Source organism: Ascaphus truei, chromosome 9 (assembly GCF_040206685.1).
Source record: "Ascaphus truei isolate aAscTru1 chromosome 9, aAscTru1.hap1, whole genome shotgun sequence".
Taxonomy (NCBI): domain Eukaryota; kingdom Metazoa; phylum Chordata; class Amphibia; order Anura; family Ascaphidae; genus Ascaphus; species Ascaphus truei.
The window spans coordinates 6900954-6923849 of NC_134491.1; the positions used below are offsets into that span (position 1 = coordinate 6900954).

At 47.2% G+C, this 22896-nt stretch overlaps 1 protein-coding gene across 10 annotated transcripts in view; it reads left to right on the plus strand.

The window, feature by feature from the left end:
- Positions 1–22896, plus strand: part of RYR3 (ryanodine receptor 3) — a 488303-nt gene that overhangs the window by 381463 nt on the left and 83944 nt on the right. For all 10 annotated transcript variants that reach the window (XM_075613258.1, XM_075613259.1, XM_075613261.1 and 7 more), the window contains 2 exons: positions 6221–6327; positions 7886–7937. In XM_075613258.1, the coding sequence (XP_075469373.1) occupies positions 6221–6327; positions 7886–7937 (159 nt within the window). The remainder of the gene's footprint in view (positions 1–6220; positions 6328–7885; positions 7938–22896) is intronic.

A 22896-nucleotide genomic window follows, 5' to 3' on the forward strand; every position in this document is an offset into this window, starting at 1 on the left:
CAATGTGTTCCAATATTCTTACATTTAGTGGGCGTGTTGTACGACCTATATACTGTAGCCCGCAAGGACATTCTAATACATATACAACGTGGTCCATTTTACAATTTATAAATTGTGTCATTTTGAATTTCTCCTTGGTTATATTTGAATTAACACATATACCTAACAAGCTCTGAGAAACCCCTACCATTACTACATAATATATATATGTATATAAGTGTCAAAAGGAGTGCTAGTGGGCGTGGCTAAATGTATACAACAAAAAACAGACAAAGATGCCCAAAGCTACTTCCAATGTGACAAAAATACACAGTGCAATAACTATATATTCTCTTGAAAAAAAGGGTCATTTAGTTTAACCCTTTGGCCATAGCATCTTAAGCCTGCTGCCACTTTCAAGGCATGACCGTAGCAGGGCCTAACACTCCCTGGGTTAAAATTATTATTAACCTGTATAATTACAGGAAGAATGATCTCATTGGATCTGTCGTAACCTGGCAAAATGAAACTGACCTGCAACTTGGAAAGTGGGGAGGGGCAAGCTTAAACCTTGGGGGGGAGGGGCCACTTTCCTCCCAAAAGCAGCTGTGACCAGCTGCACATAGTTAATAAACACACACTAGGTCCTCTAGTGGGAGTGAAGGTAAGTCCCTTAGATATTACATCTTCCTGTGTCTTAGTTAAAACTTTATTACTTCTATTAAATATACTTTGATTAATTACCCTCTGTCTGTTAGTTTCATCTTTTTTCCTCTTACGTCGTCCTCTCTTTCCTCTTAATCTCTTCAGTTTTTCTCCTGTATATTAATCATAGTGTCCGTAACTTGAAATTTACTTTAAAAAAAGAGTAAAACAGAGATTGAGTTTCTTGATCTAGTGGAAGAACAGATTAAAACAAAAAAGTTTTTCAAGGAAGTGGATGGAAATAATTATATTGATAATTCCAGTTGTCACCATCCGAGGTAGATATATAATATCCCCTATGGACAACCGCGTAGAATAAAAAGAAATCGCTCTGATAATACCATCTACGAGAAACAATCTAAAAATGTAATCCAAAAATTCAGAGAAAAACAATATAGGGAAAATATTATTAAAGAAGCGGTCAATAAGACAAAAAATTTGGATAGAAAATTGTTAATACATCCAAATATAGAAAATAATGAGCCATCACAAACAAAGTTTAAAAAAGATTTTCAGATAATAATAATAATAACCTTTATTACTCAATATAATCACAAAGCAACTAGGATAAGAAATGTAATTGCAAAACATTGGCACATTTAAAAAAATGATCCTATTTTAGGGAGCGAAATCCCAGATCACCCCCAAGTTATTTTCCAAAAGGCAGGCAACTTAAAGAGCAAATTGGCACCAAGTATTTTTAAACCACGCATTCCAGAAATTATGGATAATAAAGGGTTAAAATCCCCGATAGGATTTTATGTGTGGAAACTGCAAGGCTTGTGAATATGGTTCTAAAGAAAAACTCTCGTTTTAATTCAAATATAACCAAGGAGAAATTCGAAATAACACAATTTATAAATTGTAAAATGGGCCACATTGTATATTTATTAGAATGTCCTTACAAAGCCATAGTGTTCCTAAACATTTTGAATCACATCAAAACAGCAATCCTAAGGGTCTCATTTTTAGAGGCATAGAAAAAGTTATCCCCCATTGGAGGGGAGGAAACAGAGTGTCACTTTCTATCTTAAAGAGAGACATTCTGGATCCACAGGATTAAATCCATGACCCCAGGGGGTCTTAATGTCGACCTAGACATTGCAGCCTTTTTATGACCATACACACTTTTTGGATATTATACTTCTTATTGGCTCTCCATTTTTTATTCTGCCACATGCTATTAAGTTTGCCAGTTTTTTCTTTTCCTCTTTTGAGTGTAATTTTTTTAAATATTTTTGTATTTTTGATACCATTTTTATGCGTATGTATTTATAGTTTTTTACTATGAGATTTTATAGTTTTTTACTTTGAGATTTTATAGTTTTTTACGATGAGATTTTATTGTGAATAATTGATGTTCCTGGATTGCACTATGTTTGGTTTCTCGTTGTACATCCTTATACTGCCTATCGCACTGAGTGACATCATCCGGCTGAGAGAGAACTGATCAAAGAACAGCCCATTTCATCAACTGCCACAGTTTTAGAGATGCACTTTATTTTTGGGGAGAATGTGAGTCCCCAATTCATAGAACACTTCAACACAGAAAAACACCACCAGTGTTTAAACCTTTGTTACCATATTTCTACCTGAAGTGTGTTCTCTCCTTTTATATAAATCAAACAATTCAGCAATTCAAGCTGACATCCCATTTACTAAGCACTGGCTATTTAGTCCGGCTCTTACGTTGTCCAAGTTTAGTTCAACTTCAGGACAATCACATTGCATAACCGGCTCAATATATAATATAGTTGATGAAAAGTTTCCATCTGAAGAAATGTATCACTAGTCCTTTGTATAGAATATGCAAAGGATTTTATAATAATATGTACAGAATGCACATATCAAGAACATCAACATGACTCGGACGTCTTTAATTATGTAAAGGCGATCCCCCCCCCCACCCCCTGTTGATTGAGGCACAAAAACTTCTGCCAGTTGTAGCTGTCAGGCACACACTCACAAGTGCACAACTACTGGATATAAACATTAAAGGCTGTGTAAGTTACATTTTATTATTTAAAATTGGTTTAAAGACTTAATATAACTGATGCCATTTTAATTTTTTGTTTCATCCCATAATACTGCCTACAACCTTGCCCCTTCCATTCTGTTTCCTGTCATGGTTATTTTGTGTTCCATATGAAGCTAGTTGTTTAATTCTACGTGACCAGTTTAAATGGTTTCGTCTTTGTATTTTAACCAATCGAGTCCCTGGAGTTTGTCCTCTTGTCCTGGACAGATTATATCCGGATACACAGGGCTGAGGCCAACAGTAATCTTGATGCTTGATCCATCCAGTCTTTACTTTACCCTCTGATCCCAAGATGTGAGGTCCCCCCTCCTCACTCTGTGTGTCCTGCATTAAACCCTCACCCATTGCCATGCGCATACTTCCCACCTCCCGAGTCACTCTCTCGCATGCTCTTTGCATGCACACAAAACATATACATTCTTTATGATGTTGATAAAGAAAATGAAAACATTCTGCGAGTCGGTATGAATACTATTATAAATTGTGGTTTCATGTGACCAGACACTGTCTCGTTTCAGAACGCAAGCATCTCCTCTATATCGCCTTTGATTTACACATAGAGCTCCCATTGGTTCAGATAGCATTTAGGAATGTGTCAAATCTGCACATTCTTCTTTGTTCCATTCTGCCACAATAATTGGGGGAAGTTGATAATTCTGTACATTTAGCATCCATAAGATCTGAAAATACCAACCTCTCCCATCCCATCATGAGCTTCTAGCCCATTGCTGGATCTCCTCTTAGTTTTCCATAGAAATGCTGAGCTATTTGGGAATAGACGTGGGCGTAACATCACTGCCACTGGGGGAACATTGTTCGAATCCCATAACTCCTTATGACCTTGGCAAGTCACTATCTACTGTATGTGTGAAAAAATGACATTGTAAGACCACAGAGCAGGGACTTTGCTTAAGAAATTCTGTGGCCCAGATGCACTAAGCACCATCAAATCGGGGAACATAATGTGACCTTACCTAAAACTGGGATGGACATTCTTTTCCTAGAGTTCATGCCTTATTCACTAAGAAAATGGACATATTTTACCTCATTTTGTGTTGATTTAACGTCATTTCAGGATTACGCTATGTTATCATCAAATATCGTGACATCCAGAGTCAGAAATAGTGCTGGGAGGGGACTAGATTAGATGGTAAAAGGTAATGAAATAAAATGTTGTAATATGTTTACCCCTTAGTCGCCAGCTAGTCCTGGGTTGCCCGTGACAAGGTGGCAACTTGGGCTACAAAGGGGTTTAATGTACACCCAACACTAGGCTACTTACCCTTCTTGCAAACCAAGGAGGCTAGAAAGGCATTGCGTGGCAACTGCTAGCTGCTATGGCAAACAAGGGGTTAACCCCCACATTCTTTCCAGGGCATACACCCCTATTATCCTCACTCAACACACCCAATAACCCCCCATTTACATGAATGCCTTTCAGCTCTATTAGTTAAAGCTGCCAATAGGGCCATTTTACCAATAAAAAAAAGAAACATACCATAAAAATAATATTAAAAATACACAGGTATTGCCACCAAAGTGGTTAATGATCTAATAAAACCACATACCCCATTCATGTTGCGCTCCCCATGGCCTTCAGGGGCAGTGACCCCCAGAAATGAATACATTGGGATAATTGAATGGGCCAATGCCCGACCAAACAAAAAAGGTGCAAAAATGTATACAATTTTGTCAAAAAGAATACAATCTTCATCACTTGATAGCCCCAAGGGGAAACAACTGGAAATAAAGCTGCAAAGCAATTACAATAAACAGGGTACCTCATATGAAGCCTATTTAATTTCCAATGGCTTGCAGCTATCCATGTCCATCGATGAACCATCGTCATTGAAGCCAACTGTAAAAACATTTATCATCTAGTCTTGTAATTCTTACTGCTCTGCAGGCACTATTTCAGGTTCTGGATGGAAAGAACGGTTAAACAAGATAACATTAGTTCCTGGTGTTAAGCTTAACGGAGCTTAGTGAATAAGAGAGAGTATCATTGAGTCTTCTTAACATGAACGACCAGTCAAAATAGCGCTATTGTTGTAACAGGGATAAATCCTGGTAAATGCCGTTTTCTCAATTTGAGTGAATACTGCGTTATGATTAACGACTGTTAGATGAGGTAATGTATCATTAAGGAGGCTAATGGAGATTAGTGAATCTGGGCCTAGCTCCTGTGCTGCGCATACTGCACAACCACAGTATATATAAAATAAAAAAAACAAATGTCAAGGACTGGATCCGAATCTCACGATGGCCTAGAGCAGGCTGACAACACTGCAGGCATCATTTTATATTAATGATTTTAAAGTAACCTCATGTTTAAAGGGGCAATCCCTCCTAGGACCAGAGGGAACTAATTCCAGTGACATATTTAGGGGTCTTTTACGGGTCAAATCTGACGCCTGTAAGTATTTTCTATTTCCTTTTCATAGTTAGAATTGGTAGGGGGTTGGTTTCCCTTTTGTGTGATATGATGTCACTGTGTGATGTGATGTCACTGTGTGATGTGATGTCACTGTGTGATCAGTGAGTGCTTGTACAGTCAGAGCGCCACCTCCCCTTATCTTTATTAGTTCTCTGATAGGGACAGGGTGGGATAAGGGGGAAAAAAACACTTGACTGAGAAACACTTCTCCAATCAGAGGCCCCTAAGAAATTCTACTGGCTGACTATGTGGGATTGCACCTTTAAAGCGGCCTCTTATCAGGATGGTTTTCCTGACTTATAGCAGCAATCCCGCCTATTTCACGTATATATTTTTTACATTGGAAAGGGGTCCTCCAGAGCTGAAACGTGCTATTTTCACCTGCGGAGATCCCAGTCCCTGAGGTAATTTACCAGTGGATGTATACAGCTGTCCAATGGGAAGCGTATGACATTGTCACCCACGGGACTTTGCAAGTTTTGGCGTCCATTTTGATTTCCCTATAGGGTGAAGGAACACCAGTTTCCAATGTTATATATATGTTTATAAAAAAAAAAGTGTGATTGCTGCTTTAATACTGTATATTTCAGAAAGCAGTGTTGCCCTGCTGACTGCATCGTTCTCCCTTTCGAGACTCCTATTCATCTGTTGCTTGTAGTCCCTACGTGTCTCTAGCACAGAACTTGTTTTCATGGATTTGTATTTAGTTATGTCCCAAAAACCGTCCCAATGCTTAGAGAATTCAGCCGCTGTTTCTATGTTAGAGAAGAGACTCAGTAAGGGGAGCCGTTAAACTTGTGTCATTTAAAAAAGAAGTGAAATATTGAAATCCTTCAGTGCCACAAGCACCTGCAGCACATTGCTACAGATGTTGTACAATAGATATACATCACTCTGTCTGTTTGTATACATATATATTCACTTTAGTGAATAAATCATGGAATCTTTTTATAATTGATCTCACCCAATGCTTGGAAGTGTTCTGTAACAATCACCTCGATGACGATGCTAGACTATCCGTCTAGGAAAATTAATTGTATGATGATGTTAATGTCTCCTAGAAGCCCAAGAAAACCGATGAGGAGGAGGAGGAGGAGACAGAGAAGAAGCCGGATCCTCTTCACCAGATTATTTTACACTTCAGCCGTAATGCCCTGACTGAGAGGAGGTACTGCGGAAATTGGGGGCGAGGGATGGGGCTTACAGGGAGCCCTGCTGTCAACTCCCTGCAGTTCATATCCATAGTGAGGGTGATAGACCCTTTCATGGAGTACTACCAGGGGGATTGGGTGTTTTTTTTATGTGTAGGAGTAGATGTTGATGTAACTTAAAACAAGTGGTGGTACTTTGTCTGATTTCAAGACGTTCAGTAATGATGGCTGTTAAATATTGGGAAAATTGACTAGAATCCAACTATATGAATACGTTTGCAGTATATATGCTCTAAAAATAGAACAGGGAGGGAGTTTTTCTTTAAAACATAAATAAAAAAAAATTCTTTCAAAATAAGTTCAACAGTAAGTTTGTAAATAAAAGACGGTGCATCATAACTAGATAGCAGAGATACCTGTAACACATGCACACATGGTCAGGGTCACGGTGACAGTGCAGTGATGTCACAAGGTCAGGGTCACAATGACAGTGCAGTGATGTCACAAGGTCAGGGTCATGGTGACAGTGCAGTGATGTCACAAGGTCAGGGTCATGGTGACAGTGCAGTGATGTCACATGGTCAGGTCACGGTGACAATGCAGTGATGTCACAAGGTCAGGGTCACGGTGACAATGCAGTGATGTCACAAGGTCAGGGTCACGGTGAAAGTGCAGTGATGTCACAAGGTCATAGTGCAGCGATGTCACACGGTCAGGGTCACGGTGACAGTGCAGTGATGTCACACGGTCAGGGTCATAGAGAGTGCAGTGATGTCACAAGGTCAGGGTCACGGAGATAGTGCAGTGATGTCACAAGGTCAGGGTCACGGAGATAGTGCAGTGATGTCACAAGGTCATGGTCACGGAGATAGTGCAGTGATGTCACACGGTCAGGGTCACGGTGACAATGCAGTGATGTTACAAGGTCATAGTGCAGTGATGTCACACGGTCAGGATCACGGTGAAAGTGCAGTGATGTCACAAGGTCAGGGTGACAGTGCAGTGATGTCACAAGGTCAGGGTCATGGTGACAGTGCAGTGATGTCACACGGTCAGGGTCACGGTGACAATGCAGTGATGTCACAAGGGCAGGGTCACAGTGACAATGAAGTGATGTCACAAGGTCAGGGTCACGGAGATAGTGCAGTGATGTCACACGGTCAGGGTCACGGAGATAGTGCAGTGATGTCACACGGTCAGGGTCACGGAGATAGTGCAGTGATGTCACAAGGTCAGGGTCACGGAGATATTGCAATGATGTCACAAGGTCAGGGTCACGGAGATAGTGCAGTGATGTCACATGGTCAGGGTCACGGAGATAGTGCAGTGATGTCACACGGTCAGGGTCATGGAGATAGTGCAGTGATGTCACAAAGGAGTTGGGAAACTAGTTTTGTACTAAACAGTAGAACAATGTATTACTGAAATGTGCAGGTCTCAGATCAGGTTTAGTGCTACACCAGGGTTATCATATCATATAATGAGAATGTAGCTCTTTCCAGCTGTTCTCCATTCTCCCATTTACTCCTCAAATGTTTTATGCTGTTAACTTTTATACAACACGTTTCTTTACAGCAAATTGGAGGATGATCCCTTGTATACAGCGTATGCAGCAATGATGGCAAAGGTAAAAGTACCCTCTAACCCACATGTGAAATTGAGACATGAGATTAATGACCTTAAATTCTTTAGTTTAGAAGCCCGAAGGGACCCTGAGAAATCCAGTCCTTTTTGAAAGCAGAGCAGATCTGATGGAGAGACACTCAGACTTGATCGTTATTACAGGCCCCGGCTTATGCCCTGCTCACATCTTTGGGGGATATGCATACAAAATGGTGTAATTAGCTAAAAACACAAATCAAATATTTGCATTTGAGTTAATTTGCAAGCAGATTTATTTGGCACAGGAAACCTGCACCTGTTTTTGGCACAACTTGTGATACATGTCATTATAAAATTGCTCTGACTCTCATCCCCTAACAACCCCCATAAGCACTCCCCAAGACACTCATGGCACAATTGGGGCAAAAAATGGAGCAAATGACCTTGATACATTGCCACAAAGTCACGTAGACTCAAATATGATGCAGCGTGTGCCGCTTTGGAGCAATGCTCTGGTTTGACGCACTTGATACAATAGACAGCTCTGTGGGATGGGATGTCCTTCTAGTTTATGGCAGCCAGCCTTTATTAATTGCCCTAATAACTTAGCCTTACAGAACTAAAGATAATATGTGCATGAATAGACCTGCAGACACCATTAATGGCGACTGTTATCATAGTAATGAGCTTGTGTTGCAGCCTGATGCATAAATGCCAGAACTTGCTGAATTACAGAAGCTACTGCAGCTTAATGTGAGAAAAGCAAAGCAGATACACGGTAATAACAATAACTGTATTATATACAGTGCTTTTCTCCCACAGTGAGAATCCGTTCAAATATAGCGCACGGTACCCAGCATTGTACATAGTTTTGGTCTTTATGTGAAGGGACATCAAACCCAAAGTCACATAGAGCTGACACCAGGTAGCGCTCCTGCTCAGACATACCGAGCGCTAGCTCCAAAAATATGCTCAAACTCAATTTTTTGGGGGATAAATCGAGCTATTCAGGTAGCTCAGAGATTTACATTGCGGCTGCAACTCGCAGATTCTGGTGGCGAGAATGGTTAGGTCAACCAGGTGGGTAGTGGGCGGGGTTAACCCCTTAATTATTATAGCGGTTACTAGCCGCTTAGGTAAATAAAGGGTTGGTAGCCAGTAGTTAGTTTTTTCATTTTAATGTTGCTGCCCACGGAAGACGCGGAGGACGAAGATGAGGACGAGGGCGGCCTTCATCCTGGCAGGGGTAAGTACAACTTTAATTTACTGTAGAGAAAGGTTTGAACAATCAAGTCCCGATATCAGTGCGACAGAACGATGAACAGGGTATCATAAATCATATCTTAATGTCCCTTGATTTGAGCCAACCACATGATGCAGTAAGTGGAGTGTGTAATGAATTCCTTGTGCAATCTTGATCTACACTGATTACCAAAATATTACTCAGGTAATACTGTAGTAGTTGCCACACACCAGGACCTTAGTCTCTAAGTTGGATTTATGGTGTAATTGGGACAGGTAAAGCCTGTGAAGCTATTCTAACCCTTGGACCACCACATTTGTAAGAGAAACTACCTAGAGTAAAATGGTAATAATTGTGTATATAGCACAGGTAAACCCTCCACAAGGTAAAGTTACTCACAGATTGAAGAACTGTTGCCTCAGGAGCGTGCATCCAGCACGGAGATGATATCGATAGTAGCATCCTCAGTTGAGAAATGTAGAGCACAGCATGAAGGGATCAAAAATTAGAGGTACGGCACACCCAGAGATGAGGTTAAAAACGATTTATGTAAGGGCTAGACATAGGAGACATCCAAAGACATGATTGGGTATGAGAAAAGCTCTGACGCGTTTCGGGCAGAACTGCCCTTTGTCAAAGAGTGTATCCTTCCACTTGTAATCTCGTCTGCTTTGTACAGTCGAGGAACCGGTGGTAACCGGAACCGGAAATGACGTTGCGCATACACCAAGAGCGTCTCGCGAGACAAACAGCAGTAACGCTTAAAACGAGCGCGCGAGCACCACCTATGTTACAAAAGAAATGCAATACGAGTAACAGAACACAGTTATTAACCTCTTGGCTGCCGTAGTGTAGGGCAAGACGAAATGTCCACAGTAGTAACCACTACAAGTCTCATCCCCTAACATTGGAGAAAATGAGCATGCGCATTGTACACTGGAAAACAGATCAGTGAATGCCCCCACACATAGCGACTCTTAAGGCAGGAATTATTTACTTAGGCAAAGATTAGAGAGTTATTCCCTTAGTCAATTAAAAACATATATGTAACATATATATATATATATATATATATACAGTGTTCGACAATTATATACATTTACACGCCCGGGGCGTGTGGACTTAACCCCCGGGCGAGTAAATATTGGCCCAAGCAGTACACGTGTGTTTTTTAAATTTCCCGCGCTCGCGCTGGAGAAGAAAAAAAAAAAGCCGGAGGTGGGTACATGGTGGGGGAGATTACCCCGCTTCCGGCTCTCTGAGCAACTTTCCCTCCTCAGCGCTTCCACTCCTCCCCCTTCCGGCAGCCAGCCCCTTCCACGCCTGTCTGCCTCAGGCCCCTGCAGGGCCATCTGTCGCCTCCCCCTTCCCATCGGGCCATCCGCCCCCCCCACCCCAATCTCTCCCGGCCTCTGACCCCCCCTCACCCCAATCTCTCCCGGCCTTCGTGACCCCCCCTCACGCCAATCTCTCCCGGCCTCAGTGACTCCCCTCACCCCAATCTCTCCCGGCCTCCGTGACCCCCCCCCCCTCACCCCAATCTCTCCCGGCCTCCGTGACCCCCCCTCACTCCAATCTCTCCCGGCCTCCGTGACCCCCCCCCCCTCACCCCAATCTCTCCCGGCCTCCGTGACCCCCCCTCACCCCAATCTCTCCCGGCCTCTGTGACCCCCCCTCACCCCAATCTCTCCCGGCCTCCGGGACCCCCCCTCACCCCAATCTCTCCCGGCCTCCGTGACCCCCCCCCCCCCGACACCCCAATCTCCCCCCCGACACCCGTGACCCCCCCCCCCCCCGACACCCCAATCTCCCCCCGACACCTGTGACACCCCCGACACCTCAAATCTCCCCACTCACTCCCGATTTCACCTCCAACTCCATGTCCCCGGCCTCCGGTGACCAGCCGCATCACTAGCCCCCCCACTCCTCTCTCCCCTGTGTCCGGATCCCTCACTGCCACCCGGTGACCCGCAGCGACAGCCGCCGAGGCCGAGGGCGACACCCTGCCTGCCGCTTCCTTGGCTGTCACAGAGAACGGAGACCACAGCGATCCACGGTGAGTAAGGGGGGGGGAGAGAGTGTGTGTGTAGGGGGAGAGTGTGTGTGCGTGTAGGGGGGAGGGAGTGTGTGTGTGTATATGTGTGTGTGTGTGTGTGTGTATGTGTGTGTGTGTGTGTGTGTATATATGTGGGAAAGTGTGTGTGTGTATATATGTGGGAGTGTGTGTGTGTATATATGTGTGTGTGTGTGTATATATGTGGGAGTGTGTGTGTATATATGTGGGAGTGTGTGTGTATATATGTGGGAGTGTGTGTGTGTATATATGTGGGAGTGTGTGTGTGTGTGTGTGTGTGTGCGTGTGTATATATGTGGGAGTGTGTGTGTGTATATATGTGGGAGTGTGTGTATCTATGTGGGAGTGTGTGTATCTATGTGGGAGTGTGTGTATCTATGTGGGAGTGTGTGTATATATGTGGGAGTGTGTGTATATATGTGGGAGTGTGTGTATATATGTGGGAGTGTGTATATATGTGGGAGTGTGTGTATATATGTGGGAGTGTGTGTATATATGTGGGAGTGTGTGTATATATGTGGGAGTGTGTGTATATATGTGGGACTGTGTGTATATATGTGGGAGTGTGTGTATATATGTGGGAGTGTGTGTATATATGTGGGTGTGTGTGTATATATGTGGGACTGTGTGTATATATGTGGGAGTGTGTGTATATATGTGGGAGTGTGTGTATATATGGGAGTGTGTATATATGGGAGTGTGTGTATATATGGGAGTGTGTGTATATATGGGTGTGTGTGCGTGTGTGTGTATATATGGGAGTGTGTGTATATATGGGTGTGTGTGCGTGTGTGTGTATATATGGGAGTGTGTGTATATATGGGTGTGTGTGTGTGTATATATATGGGAGAATGTATGTGTGTATGGGAGTATGTGTGACACACCAGAGGTACCCCCCCAATCAGTCACCTGCCCCGGTCAGTCAGTCACCCCTGCCCCGGTCAGTCAGTCACCCCTGCCCCGGTCAGTCAGTCACCCCTGCCCCGGTCAGTCAGTCACCCCTGCCCCGGTCAGTCAGTCACCCCCGCCCCGGTCAGTCAGTCACCCCTGCCCCGGTCAGTCAGTCACCCCTGTCCCGGTCAGTCAGTCACCCCTGCCCCGGTCAGTCAGTCACCCCTGTCCCGGTCAGTCAGTCACCCCTGCCCCCTCTCTCTGGTCTCCCCCCGTCTCCCCTCTCTCTGGTCTCCCCCCGTCTCCCCTCTTTCTGGTCTCCCCCCGTCTCCCCTCTCTCTGGTTTCCCCCCTCTCTCTGGTCTCCCCCCTCTCTCTGGTCTCCCCCGTCTCCCCTCTCTCTGGTCTCCCCCGTCTCCCCTCTCTCTGGTCTCCCCTGTCTCCCCTCTCTCTGGTCTCCCCCCTCTCTGGTCTCCCCCGTCTCCCCTCTCTCTGGTCTCCCCCGTCTCCCCTCTCTCTGGTCTTCCCCATCTCCCCTCTCTCTGGTCTCCCCCGTCTCCCCTCTCTCTGGTCTCCCCCCTCTCTCTGGTCTCCCCCGTCTCCCCTCTCTCTGGTCTCCCCCATCTCCCCTCTCTCTGGTCTCCCCCGTCTCCCTCTCTCTGGTCTCCCCCCTCTCTCTGATCTCCCCCGTCTCCCCTCTCTCTGGTCTCCCCCGTCTCCCCTCTCTCTGGTCTCCCCCCTCTCTGGTCTCCCCTCTCTCTGGTCTCCCCCATCTCCCCTCTCTCTGGTCTCTCTCTCCCTCTCTCTCCCTCTCTCTCTTCCTCTCTTCCTCTCTCTCCCTCTCTCTCCCTCTCTCTCTCCCTCTCTCTCTCTCCCTCTCTCTCTCTCCCTCTCTTCATCTCTCCCTCTCTTCATCTCTCTCCCTCTCTCTCCCTCCCTCTCTTCCTCTCCCTCCCTCTCTTCCTCTCCCTCCCTTCCTCTCTTCCTCACCCTCCCTCTCTTCCTCTCCCTCCCTCTCTTCCTCTCCCTCTCTTCCTCTCTCTCCCCCTCTCTGTATTCTGGATATCTTATTTACCCTATATATCTTAACTGTCCTATACTACACCAAAATAACTTATACTGCTTTCTTCCAGATCTGACTCAAGCTTCACATGGAAGACATCGGAACCCCCCCTAACCCAGAAGACAGGTAAGGAACACCTCCCCTCCAATGTATAACATTGCGGGAATGAAGGTATCTGGACATTGAGGGACTGCGGATCAGGTAAGATCCCAGACGGGATTGTTGCTTTAGATATTGTGAAGCGGGGACGTCCAGACACTGGTTAAGGGGTTCAGGAAACTAGTCATTCACCTGTGGCTTTTATTTCTAGATCCGACATTTACACACTTACACACACACACACACACGTAACAAGGATTAATTGTAGTATAATGTAATAAATACATTTGTCAAAAACGAATGTTGTTCTGACTAGGAATTTATTAAATGTATTTTATTTTAAAGCGGGGTTGGGGGCGGGACTACGGGCGGGGTTGGGGGCGGGACTAGGTGGCGAGTAGATTTTTTGGTTGGGCGAGTAGATTTTTGGGTGATTTGTCGAACACTGTATATATATATATATATATATATATATATATATATATATATATATATATATATATTAGTGTGTATATATATCTAAATATATATATTACTAGTTTAGAATGACAAATAAACAAGATAATAAAAGAAAGGGATACAACAAACACCCAAAAATAATCTATATATATATATATATATATATATATATATATATATATATATAGTCAGATAAGGCAGTTGGCACTCAATAGGTGCTGGTAAGCCACAGGTGCACGTCCCATATAGAGAATGTAGTTATACGTTACCGTTCCAAGGATTGGTAAACAAGAGACAGCACTCAATGTTGAAAATCAAAGTGTATTAGTGAAAGCAAAAATACATCCAGAAACCCTTGGGTTTCTGGATGTATTTTTGCTTTCACTAATACACTTTGATTTTCACCATTGAGTGCTGTCTCTTGTTTACCAATCCTTGGAACGGTAACGTATAACTATATATATATATATAAATAAATATAAAAATCAAACGATGTTTCTGTGGGTTAGTGCGCTTTCTGATTGGTTGGCGGCCGGCCACACCTCTCGCTGTCGCGCTCTCCCATTGGCTATCTGGTGGGGTTTGCGGTGACGTCACAAACAGCGACTCACAGGGAATGTTTGAGCGGCGGAAAGTTCACTCGCCGGTTCTCCTCCTCACCCCGCAGGTCCCTCCTCACTGCTCCGAGCAAGAGTCCGGTGCTCGCCGGGGAACGGGGTGGGGGGGAATGACCGACGAGGGGGGGGAATGAGCGGCGGGGACTGGGGGGGGAGTGAGCGCCGGGGACCAGGGGGGGGGGGGGAAATGAGCGTCATGGGGGGAGGGAAAGGAGCGCCGGGAACCAGGGGGGGGGGGGGAAGGCGCGCCGGGGACCCAGGCAGCTAGCCACGGGGACAGGGGAAAGGAGGGACACCGCGTGAGCAGCACATCCCGGGTATATCGGCTAGTAATATATAAAATAGAAGGAATATATTATAAACCGACGTATTGATTATATTAGACATTACATAACTGAGGAAGTAGATCTAATCAGTGTATAAAACATACGACAATCATGTCATTTATGTTCAAATAGTAACTATTAAGTCATAGGTAATCAAAATTGATATAAATGATGTATAGAGAACTATCAACCATATAAGGGATAACTGTTCAAGGAGGGGGAATATATCTAATAACAGTATAGGAATGGGATTGGGACAAGCTGCATGTCCATACATAGATCTTAATGTCATTGTAACGATATAACAGCTGAATACAGTATAACAGCTAAAAGTAACCTAAAGGGTACAGAGGGCACCCGCCATGTGGGCCATGTATCAGAAATTGTAGTAAACAATAGACAATGTATTATTTTGGGAATATACTAAGACATATATTATATTTGGGCGCTACATTAAGAAATGTTTCAGCTCCCAATCCGTATTAATCCCCAAAGGGGACAGTGAACCCAGCGTGTATATCCAGAACATTTCTCAGCGGTTACGGATGGTTTCTTTATTGCCTCCTCTGGCAGGTGGCAAAATCTGCTCAAGAGCACTGAATGTGAACGTATCAACCCTACCCGATGGGCACGCAGAGAAATGTCTTGATACTGGGTACCTGTCATCATTGTTTTTAATCGATCTCACGTGTTCTGCAATTCTCTGTTTTAGGGGACATACTGTATCGTTCTCCCGATATATATTTGTCCCCACAGCCACCTTTAAGCATGTACAGTAGATAACATAATTGGAGCTAAAAGTTATCAGAGACTTGATCTTATGTCTCTTTTGTATAGAAACTTGTAACTGCTTTTAAAGGTACTGCATAGCGACATACAGTGCAATTGCCGCAAGGTTTGAAACCTCTTAATTTTGATAGATTATTAACCTTGTCTGAGCGTAACAAACTTGGTTATAAATAAGGCCCAAGTGTTTTCGCCCTGCGAAATACAAATTTTGGTGGCTTCTTGATGTAGACCTTTAGATCACACAGAGGTGCTGAATCTTCAGACAGAACACATTTGTTACTTTTGGCTTTTTTCAGATCATTGCGCTTAGCATAGAAAGCTAGATCGAAGGCCATGGTGACATTGTCATTATCGTAACCTCGTGATAAAAATTATTTTCTTAGATCATCGGATTGTTTAATGAACGATTCATCGTTAGAACAAATCCGACGTAGTCTCAGAAATTGTGCTTTCGGAATTCCTTTAACAATGGATCTCGGGTTTGCACTATTGGCCCAGAGGAAAGAGTTACGGGAGTTAACTTTAAGGTAAAGATCCGTTTGAATTTTCAAATCCATATCGATGTACAGACATACAGCTAATTGATGTGATGTCTGTCTGATTGGAACGTAGATTTTAAGTTATAAGTATTGTTATTCAGAAAATCAATGAAAGCAACTAACTCTAGATTACTTCCTTGCCAAATCAGAATCAAATCATCGATATAGCGACGGTAGAATATGATGTTTGATCGATATGGATTGTGATCCCCAAAAATAAATATAGCTTCCCAGAAACCCATTAATAAATTGGCGTAGGAAGGTGCAAATGAAGTGCCCATGGCAGTACCCCGTGTTTGTAAGTAGTAGGTGTGATCAAAAAGAAAATAATTGTGATGTAATAATGTGCTTGTGAATGGTGTGATTTGTTGAGAAAGTGTTGTGTGGCCTGTATACCTTGTGTATGGTCAATTATGGTATAAAGTGACATCAAGTCCAAAGTGACCCATGTGTAATGTGTACACCAAGTGAGTGTTTGGGTGATGGTGAGTTGTTCAGACGAATCTCTAAGAAGACAAAGATGAGGACGAGGGCGGCCTTCATCTCGGCAGTGGTAAGTACAACTTCAATTTACTTTATGCTGGCTGGGTAATGTTTTCTTTTTAATGGACAAATGCGCCATTATCCAGATCTGGAAAATAGGGATTTTGCCCATTACTGTACTGTATGTGTTGGGAGGGGGGTTGTTGGGGGTAGAGAGTGGGTAGTAGGGTGCCCATTTATTGCCATTGGGGTTATCTTTGCGGTAGTAAACGCTAAGGTAATGAAGTGGTTAACCCCTACCGCAACTTTCCCGGCAGGCCTAACAAAGCACCCTCTGCAACTACACCCACCCCCTCTACCCGCAACAAACCAGGTGCTCTGGTTTAACCCCTTCATTACCTTAGTGGCTAGCTCCTGAGATAATGAAGCTGTTTTTATTTTAATAACACAGTATTGAAGCAGGGGGTCTCCGGAGCTGAACCGCATAACCAGTATGGGGTGCCAGTATCTCCCTGCATTGTTTAAAGCTCCCGCGTCACGTGACCAGGACATTTAAACTTTGCAAAGATACCAGCACCCCATACCGGGGCCTGTAACTCAGGAAGCACGGGGTCACCGAGGCTGAAATGAATGCGGTGCAGGGAGATGCAGCTCTCTCTGTGCAGGGAGATCGCCTGTAAGAGCTGTGCCAGGAGATGTAGCTCTCTCTGTGCAGGGAGATCGCCTGTAAGAGCTGTGCAGGGAGATGCAGCTCTCTCTGTGCAGGGAGATCGCCTGTAAGAGCTGTGCAGGGAGATGCAGCTCTCTCTGTGCAGTGTGATCGCCTGTAAGAGCTGTGCAGGGAGATGCAGCTCTCTCTGTGCAGGGAGATCGCCTGTAAGAGCTGTGCCAGGAGATGTAGCTCTCTCTGTGCAGGGAGATCGCCTGTAAGAGCTGTGCAGGGAGATGCAGGTCTCTCTGTGCAGGGAGATCGCCTGTAAGAGCTGTGCAGGGAGATGCAGCTCTCTCTGTGCAGGGAGATCGCCTGTAAGAGCTGTGCCAGGAGATGCAGCTCTCTCTGTGCAGGGAGATCGCCTGTAAGAGCTGTGCCAGGAGATGCAGCTCTCTCTGTGCAGGGAGATCGCCTGTAAGAGCTGTGCAGGGAGATGCAGCTCTCTCTGTGCAGGGAGATGCAGCTCTCTCTGTGCAGAGAGATCGCCTGTAAGAGCTGTGCAGGGAGATGCAGGTCTCTCTGCGCAGGGAGATCGCCTGTAAGAACTGTGCAGGGAGATGCAGCTCTCTCTGTGCAGGGAGGTCGCCTGTAAGAGCTGTGCCAGGAGATGCAGCTCTCTCTGTGCAGGGAGATCGCCTGTACGAGCTGTGCAGGGAGATACAGCTCTCTCTGTGCAGGGAGATCGCCTGTAAGAGCTGTGCAGGGAGATGCAGGTCTCTCTGCGCAGGGAGATCACCTGTAAGAGCTGTGCAGGGAGATCGCCTGTAAGAACTGTGCAGGGAGATTCAGCTCTCTCTGTGCAGGGAGATCGCCTGTAAGAGCTGTGCAGGGAGATGCAGCTCTCTCTGTGCAGAGAGATCGCCTGTAAGAGCTGTGCAGGGAGATGCAGCTCTCTCTGTGCAGGGAGATCGCCTATAAGAGCTGTGCAGGGAGATGCAGCTCTCTCTGTGCAGGGAGATCGCCTGTAAAGCTGTGCAGGGAGATGCAGCTCTCTCTGTGCAGGGAGATCGCCTGTAAGAGCTGTGCAGGGAGATGCAGGTCTCTCTGCGCAGGGAGATCACCTGTAAGAGCTGTGCAGGGAGATGTAGCTTCTCTCTGTGCAGGGAGATCGCCTGTAAGAACTGTGCAGGGAGATTCAGCTCTCTCTGTGCAGGGAGATCGCCTGTAAGAGCTGTGCAGGGAGATGCAGCTCTCTCTGTGCAGAGAGATCGCCTGTAAGAGCTGTGCAGGGAGATGCAGCTCTCTCTGTGCAGGGAGATCGCCTATAAGAGCTGTGCAGGGAGATGCAGCTCTCTCTGTGCAGGGAGATCGCCTGTAAAGCTGTGCAGGGAGATGCAGCTCTCTCTCTGCAGGGAGATCGCCTGTAAGAGCTGTGCAGGGAGATGCAGGTCTCTCTGCGCAGGGAGATCGCCTGTAAGAGCTGTGCAGGGAGATGTAGTTTCTCTCTGTGCAGGGAGATCGCCTGTAAGAGCTGCGCCAGGAGATGCAGCTCTCTCTGTGCAGGGAGATCGGCTGTAAGAGCTGTGCAGGGAGATGCAACTCTCTCTGTGCAGGGAGATTGCCTGTAAGAGCTGTGCAGGGAGATGCAGCTCTCTCTGTGCAGGGAGATCGCCTGTACGAGCTGTGCAGGGAGATGCAGCTCTCTCTGTGCAGGGAGATCGCCTGTAAGAGATGTGCAGGGAGATGCAGCTCTCTCTGTGCAGGGAGATCGCCTGTAAGAGATGTGCAGGGAGATGCAGCTCTCTCTGTGCAGGGAGATCGCCTGTACGAGCTGTGCAGGGAGATGCAGCTCTCTCTGTGCAGGGAGATCGCCTGTAAGAGATGTGCAGGGAGATGCAGCTCTCTCTGTGCAGGGAGATCGCCTGTAAGAGATGTGCAGGGAGATGCAGCTCTCTCTGTGCAGGGAGATCGCCTGTAAGAGCTGTGCAGGGGGGTGCAGCTCTCTCTGCAGGGAGATCGCCTGTAAGAGCTGTGCAGGGAGATGCAGGTCTCTCTGCGCAGGGAGATCGCCTGTAAGAGCTGTGCAGGGAGATGTAGTTTCTCTCTGTGCAGGGAGATCGCCTGTAAGAGCTGTGCAGGGAGATGCAGGTCTCTCTGCGCAGGGAGATCGCCTGTAAGAACTGTGCAGGCAGATGCAGCTCTCTGCGCAGAGAGATCGCCTGTAAGAGCTGTGCAGGGAGATGCAGCTCTCTCTGTGCAGGGAGATCGCCTGTAAGAGCTGTGCAGGGAGATGCAGCTCTCTCTGTGCAGGGAGATCGCCTGTAAGAGCTGTGCAGGGAGATGCAGCTCTCTCTCTGCAGGGAGATCGCCTGTAAGAGCTGTGCAGGGAGATGCAGGTCTCTGCGCAGGGAGATCGCCTGTAAGAGCTGTGCAGGGAGATGTAGTTTCTCTCTGTGCAGGGAGATCGCCTGTAAGAGCTGCGCCAGGAGATACAGCTCTCTCTGTGCAGGGAGATTGCCTGTAAGAGCTGTTCAGGGAGATGCAACTCTCTCTGTGCAGGGAGATTGCCTGTAAGAGCTGTGCAGGGAGATGCAGCTCTCTCTGTGCAGGAAGATCGCCTGTAAGAGCTGTGCAGGGAGATGCACGTCTCTCTGCGCAGGGAGATCGCCTGTAAGAGCTGTGCAGGGAGATCCAGCTCTCTCTGTTCAGGGAGATCGCCTGTAAGAGCTGTGCAGGGAGATGCAGCTTTCTCTGTGCAGGGAGATCGCCTGTAAGAGCTGTGCAGGGAGATGCAGCTCTCTCTGTGCAGGGAGATCGCCTGTAAGAGCTGTGCAGGGAGATGCAGCTCTCTCTCTGCAGGGAGATCGCCTGTAAGAGCTGTGCAGGGAGATGCAGGTCTCTCTGCGCAGGGAGATCGCCTGTAAGAGCTGTGCAGGGAGATGTAGTTTCTCTCTGTGCAGGGAGATCGCCTGTAAGAGCTGCGCCAGGAGATGCAGCTCTCTCTGTGCAGGGAGATCGCCTGTAAGAGCTGTGCAGGGAGATGCAACTCTCTCTGTGCAGGGAGATTGCCTGTAAGAGCTGTGCAAGGAGATACAGCTCTCTCTGTGCAGGGAGATCGCCTGTACGAGCTGTGCAGGGAGATGCAGCTCTCTCTGTGCAGGGAGATCGCCTGTACGAGCTGTGCAGGGAGATGCAGCTCTCTCTGTGCAGGGAGATCGCCTGTAAGAGATGTGCAGGGAGATGCAGCTCTCTCTGTGCAGGGAGATCGTCTGTAAGAGCTGTGAAGGGAGATGCAGCTCTCTCTGTGCAGGGAGATCGCCTGTAAGAACTGTGCAGGGAGATGCAGCTCTCTCTCTGCAGGGAGATCGCCTGTAAGAGCTGTGCAGGGAGATGCAGGTCTCTCTGCGCAGGGAGATCGCCTGTAAGAGCTGTGCAGGGAGATGCAGCTCTCTCTGTGCAGGGAGATCGACTGTACGAGCTGTGCAGGGAGATGCAGGTCTCTCTGCGCAGGGAGATCGCCTGTAAGAGCTGTGCAGGGAGATCCAGCTCTCTCTGTTCAGGGAGATCGCCTGTAAGAGCTGTGCAGGGAGATGCAGCTTTCTCTGTGCAGGGAGATCGCCTGTAAAAGCTGTGCAGGGAGATGCAGCTCTCTCTGTGCAGGGAGATCGTCTGTAAGAGCTGTGCAGGGAGATGCAGGTCTCTCTGTGCAGGGAGATCGCCTGTAAGAGCTGTGCAGGGAGATGTAGTTTCTCTCTGTGCAGGGAGATCGCCTGTAAGAGCTGTGCAGGGAGATGCAGGTCTCTCTGCGCAGGGAGATCGCCTGTAAGAACTGTGCAGGCAGATGCAGCTCTCTGCGCAGAGAGATCGCCTGTAAGAGCTGTGCAGGGAGATGCAGCTCTCTCTGTGCAGGGAGATCGCCTGTAAGAGCTGTGCAGGGAGATGCAGCTCTCTCTCTGCAGGGAGATCGCCTGTAAGAGCTGTGCAGGGAGATGCAGGTCTCTGCGCAGGGAGATCGCCTGTAAGAGCTGTGCAGGGAGATGTAGTTTCTCTCTGTGCAGGGAGATCGCCTGTAAGAGCTGCGCCAGGAGATACAGCTCTCTCTGTGCAGGGAGATTGCCTGTAAGAGCTGTGCAGGGAGATGCAGCTCTCTCTGTGCAGGGAGATTGCCTGTAAGAGCTGTGCAGGGAGATGCAGCTCTCTCTGTGCAGGGAGATCGCCTGTAAGAGCTGTGCAGGGAGATGCACGTCTCTCTGCGCAGGGAGATCGCCTGTAAGAGCTGTGCAGGGAGATCCAGCTCTCTCTGTTCAGGGAGATCGCCTGTAAGAGCTGTGCAGGGAGATGCAGCTTTCTCTGTGCAGGGAGATCGCCTGTAAGAGCTGTGCAGGGAGATGCAGCTCTCTCTGTGCAGGGAGATCGCCTGTAAGAGCTGTGCAGGGAGATGCAGCTCTCTCTCTGCAGGGAGATCGCCTGTAAGAGCTGTGCAGGGAGATGCAGGTCTCTCTGCGCAGGGAGATCGCCTGTAAGAGCTGTGCAGGGAGATGTAGTTTCTCTCTGTGCAGGGAGATCGCCTGTAAGAGCTGCGCCAGGAGATGCAGCTCTCTCTGTGCAGGGAGATCGCCTGTAAGAGCTGTGCAGGGAGATGCAACTCTCTCTGTGCAGGGAGATTGCCTGTAAGAGCTGTGCAAGGAGATACAGCTCTCTCTGTGCAGGGAGATCGCCTGTACGAGCTGTGCAGGGAGATGCAGCTCTCTCTGTGCAGGGAGATCGCCTGTACGAGCTGTGCAGGGAGATGCAGCTCTCTCTGTGCAGGGAGATCGCCTGTAAGAGATGTGCAGGGAGATGCAGCTCTCTCTGTGCAGGGAGATCGTCTGTAAGAGCTGTGAAGGGAGATGCAGCTCTCTCTGTGCAGGGAGATCGCTTGTAAGAACTGTGCAGGGAGATGCAGCTCTCTCTCTGCAGGGAGATCGCCTGTAAGAGCTGTGCAGGGAGATGCAGGTCTCTCTGCGCAGGGAGATCGCCTGTAAGAGCTGTGCAGGGAGATGCAGCTCTCTCTGTGCAGGGAGATCGACTGTACGAGCTGTGCAGGGAGATGCAGGTCTCTCTGCGCAGGGAGATCGCCTGTAAGAGCTGTGCAGGGAGATCCAGCTCTCTCTGTTCAGGGAGATCGCCTGTAAGAGCTGTGCAGGGAGATGCAGCTTTCTCTGTGCAGGGAGATCGCCTGTAAAAGCTGTGCAGGGAGATGCAGCTCTCTCTGTGCAGGGAGATCGTCTGTAAGAGCTGTGCAGGGAGATGCAGGTCTCTCTGTGCAGGGAGATCGCCTGTAAGAGCTGTGCAGGGAGATGCAGCTCTCTGTGTGCAGGGAGATCGCCTGTAAGAACTGTGCAGGGAGATGCAGGTCTCTCTGCGCAGGGAGATCGCCTGTAAGGGCTGTGCAGGGAGATCGCCTGTAAGAGCTGTGCAGGGAGATGCAGCTCTCTGTGCAGGGAGATGCAGCTCTCTCTGTGCAGGGAGATGCAGCTCTCTCTCTGCAGTGTGATCGCCTGTAAGAGCTGTGCAGGGAGATGCAGCTCTCTCTGTGCAGGGAGATCGCCTGTAAGAGCTGTGCAGGGAGATGCAGCTCTCTCTGTGCAGCTCTTGCAGACTGCGGGCAGATCGCACAGACAGAACTTAGAAAAGGACACAGCTAAAGATACTTCTATCCCAAGCAGTATGGCTTTTTCCTACCTGACTTACGATAACTCGTTAGAGCG